Source organism: Microtus ochrogaster, chromosome 10 (assembly GCF_000317375.1).
Source record: "Microtus ochrogaster isolate Prairie Vole_2 chromosome 10, MicOch1.0, whole genome shotgun sequence".
NCBI lineage: Eukaryota > Metazoa > Chordata > Mammalia > Rodentia > Cricetidae > Microtus > Microtus ochrogaster.
The window spans coordinates 52362120-52364047 of NC_022016.1; the positions used below are offsets into that span (position 1 = coordinate 52362120).

Here is a 1928-nt window from a genome sequence, read left to right on the forward strand (position 1 = left end):
CCTTCCTTCCTTCCTTCCTTCCTTCCTTCCTTCCTTCCTTCCTTCCTTCCTTCCTTCCTTTTGTTTTTGTTTTTTGAGACAGTGTTTCTCTGTAGCTTTGGAGCCTGTCCTAGAACTGGAACTAGCACTTGTAGACCAGGCTGGCCTCGAACTCACAGTGATCCACCTGTCTCTGTCTTCTGAGTGCTGGGATTAAAGGCCTGCGCCACCACCGCCCAGCTTAACTATTTATTTCTTTTGTGTGTGTTTATCTTTTGTTAGTTTCAAGACCCTTAGTGAAAGCCAGGGCTCATTGTCTTTTCTCCTCTTCAGGAAGTGTCTTAGACCACAGTTTGGAAAGTCTCATTCATCGCCTTCGTGGTTTGTGTGACAACATGGAGCCCGAGACTTTCCTTGATCACGAGATGGTATTCCTCCTGAAGGGCCAGCAAGCCAGCCCGTTCGTTCTAAGGGCTCGGCGCTCCATGGACAGGGCAGGGGCACCCTGGCACCTGCGTTACCTGGGACAGCCAGAAATGGGAGACAAGAACCGCCATGCCTTGGTGCGCAACTGTGTGGACATTGCCACATCTGAGAACCTCACGGACTTCTTGATGGAAATGGGCTTCCGTATGGACCATGAGTTTGTCGCTAAAGGGCACTTGTTCCGTAAGGGCATCATGAAGATTGTGGTGTACAAGATTTTCCGAATCCTGGTCCCAGGGAACACAGACAGCACAGAGGCCCTGTCGCTCTCCTATCTTGTGGAATTGAGTGTTGTCGCACCAGCTGGGCAGGACATGGTCTCTGACGACATGAGGAATTTTGCTGAGCAGCTCAAACCTCTGGTTCACCTGGAAAAAATAGACCCCAAAAGGCTTATGTGATTAAGAAAAGTCCGTCCGTCTTTGAGGTCTGTCCTCACCTGGTAGGCTGCTGCCAGTCAGGCAGACTCCCTTCGAGAAACTGAGTGGTTTCCTTCATTAGGTAATTTTGTTGTTTTGTGTTGTTTTTTTGGTGACAGGGTCTTACCTTGTAGCCCTGGCTCACCTGGAACTTGACTACATCAGTAGCTAGCCTGGAACTCAGGCCCCCTGCATGTCCGTCTTAAGTGCCTGTGTCTTCTCCTTGGCAGTCTCTGCTGATTACAGGCCCAGGATAACATGGAGATTTGTTCAAGTCCTCCCTTCGCCCAAAGAGAGGGAAGTGGACTAAATTAGCTTTTCGGAGGAAAATGTCAAAGACAACTCTAATCATTGTTTTGCCCTTTGTTGTTGTTTTGTTTTTTATAAAAGTATTTTCTTATTCTGTTATTTATTTTTTGCTTTGTTTATAAGTTTTTGTCTTGTTTTGCCTTTTATATGTAAGGTTCGTAACAGCATTGTGAGCTGGCATTGTATAGTAATAAAGACAGGAAAGAAACAATTTCTGATCCTTATTCTTAACTTTTTATTATTATTATTACTTAGCTTCTTAGCTGTTTACCAATATATCACTATTATCGTGTGTGATGTGTATGGGCACCCCTACCTGTGGAGGGCCAGAGGCTTCTCCAGGACTCACGTGGTAGAAGCCCGGCTCCTGCAGGTTGCTGTCCTCTCCATCACGCGTGAGTGCTGCTCCTTCACATGAGCACACCCACACCCTGAAGAAATGGAAGAAGGAATGGTTAAGTAGCCACGGCCAGGAGAGATGGTTTAGCTGTTAAAGAGCACCGACTGCTCTTGCAGAGAGGCCCCAGGCTCAGTTCCCAACACCCGCTTGCTATAACTCCAGTTCTCGAGGATGTGATGCCCATGTTTCAACTGCGCAGGCATCAGGCACACACATAGTACACAGACCTACATGCAGGCGAAACACCCATCCACATAAGTAAATCTTAAATAGGTGGGGGGTAGAGCTCATAGTCCCAGATTTGATGAGGTCAGAATGTGAATTCATATAGTTTC

General features: G+C 47.0%; 1 protein-coding gene across 1 annotated transcript in view; it reads left to right on the forward strand.

Annotated features, from left to right (window-relative positions):
* The window catches only part of Med18 (mediator complex subunit 18), a 5452-nt gene extending 4051 nt beyond the window's left edge, over positions 1 to 1401 (forward strand). The window contains exon 3 of the mRNA XM_005353126.2: positions 313 to 1401. Within this exon, the coding sequence (XP_005353183.1) occupies positions 313 to 866 (554 nt within the window). The 3' untranslated portion in view covers positions 867 to 1401. The remainder of the gene's footprint in view (positions 1 to 312) is intronic.
* The last annotated feature ends 527 nt before the right edge of the window (positions 1402 to 1928 follow it).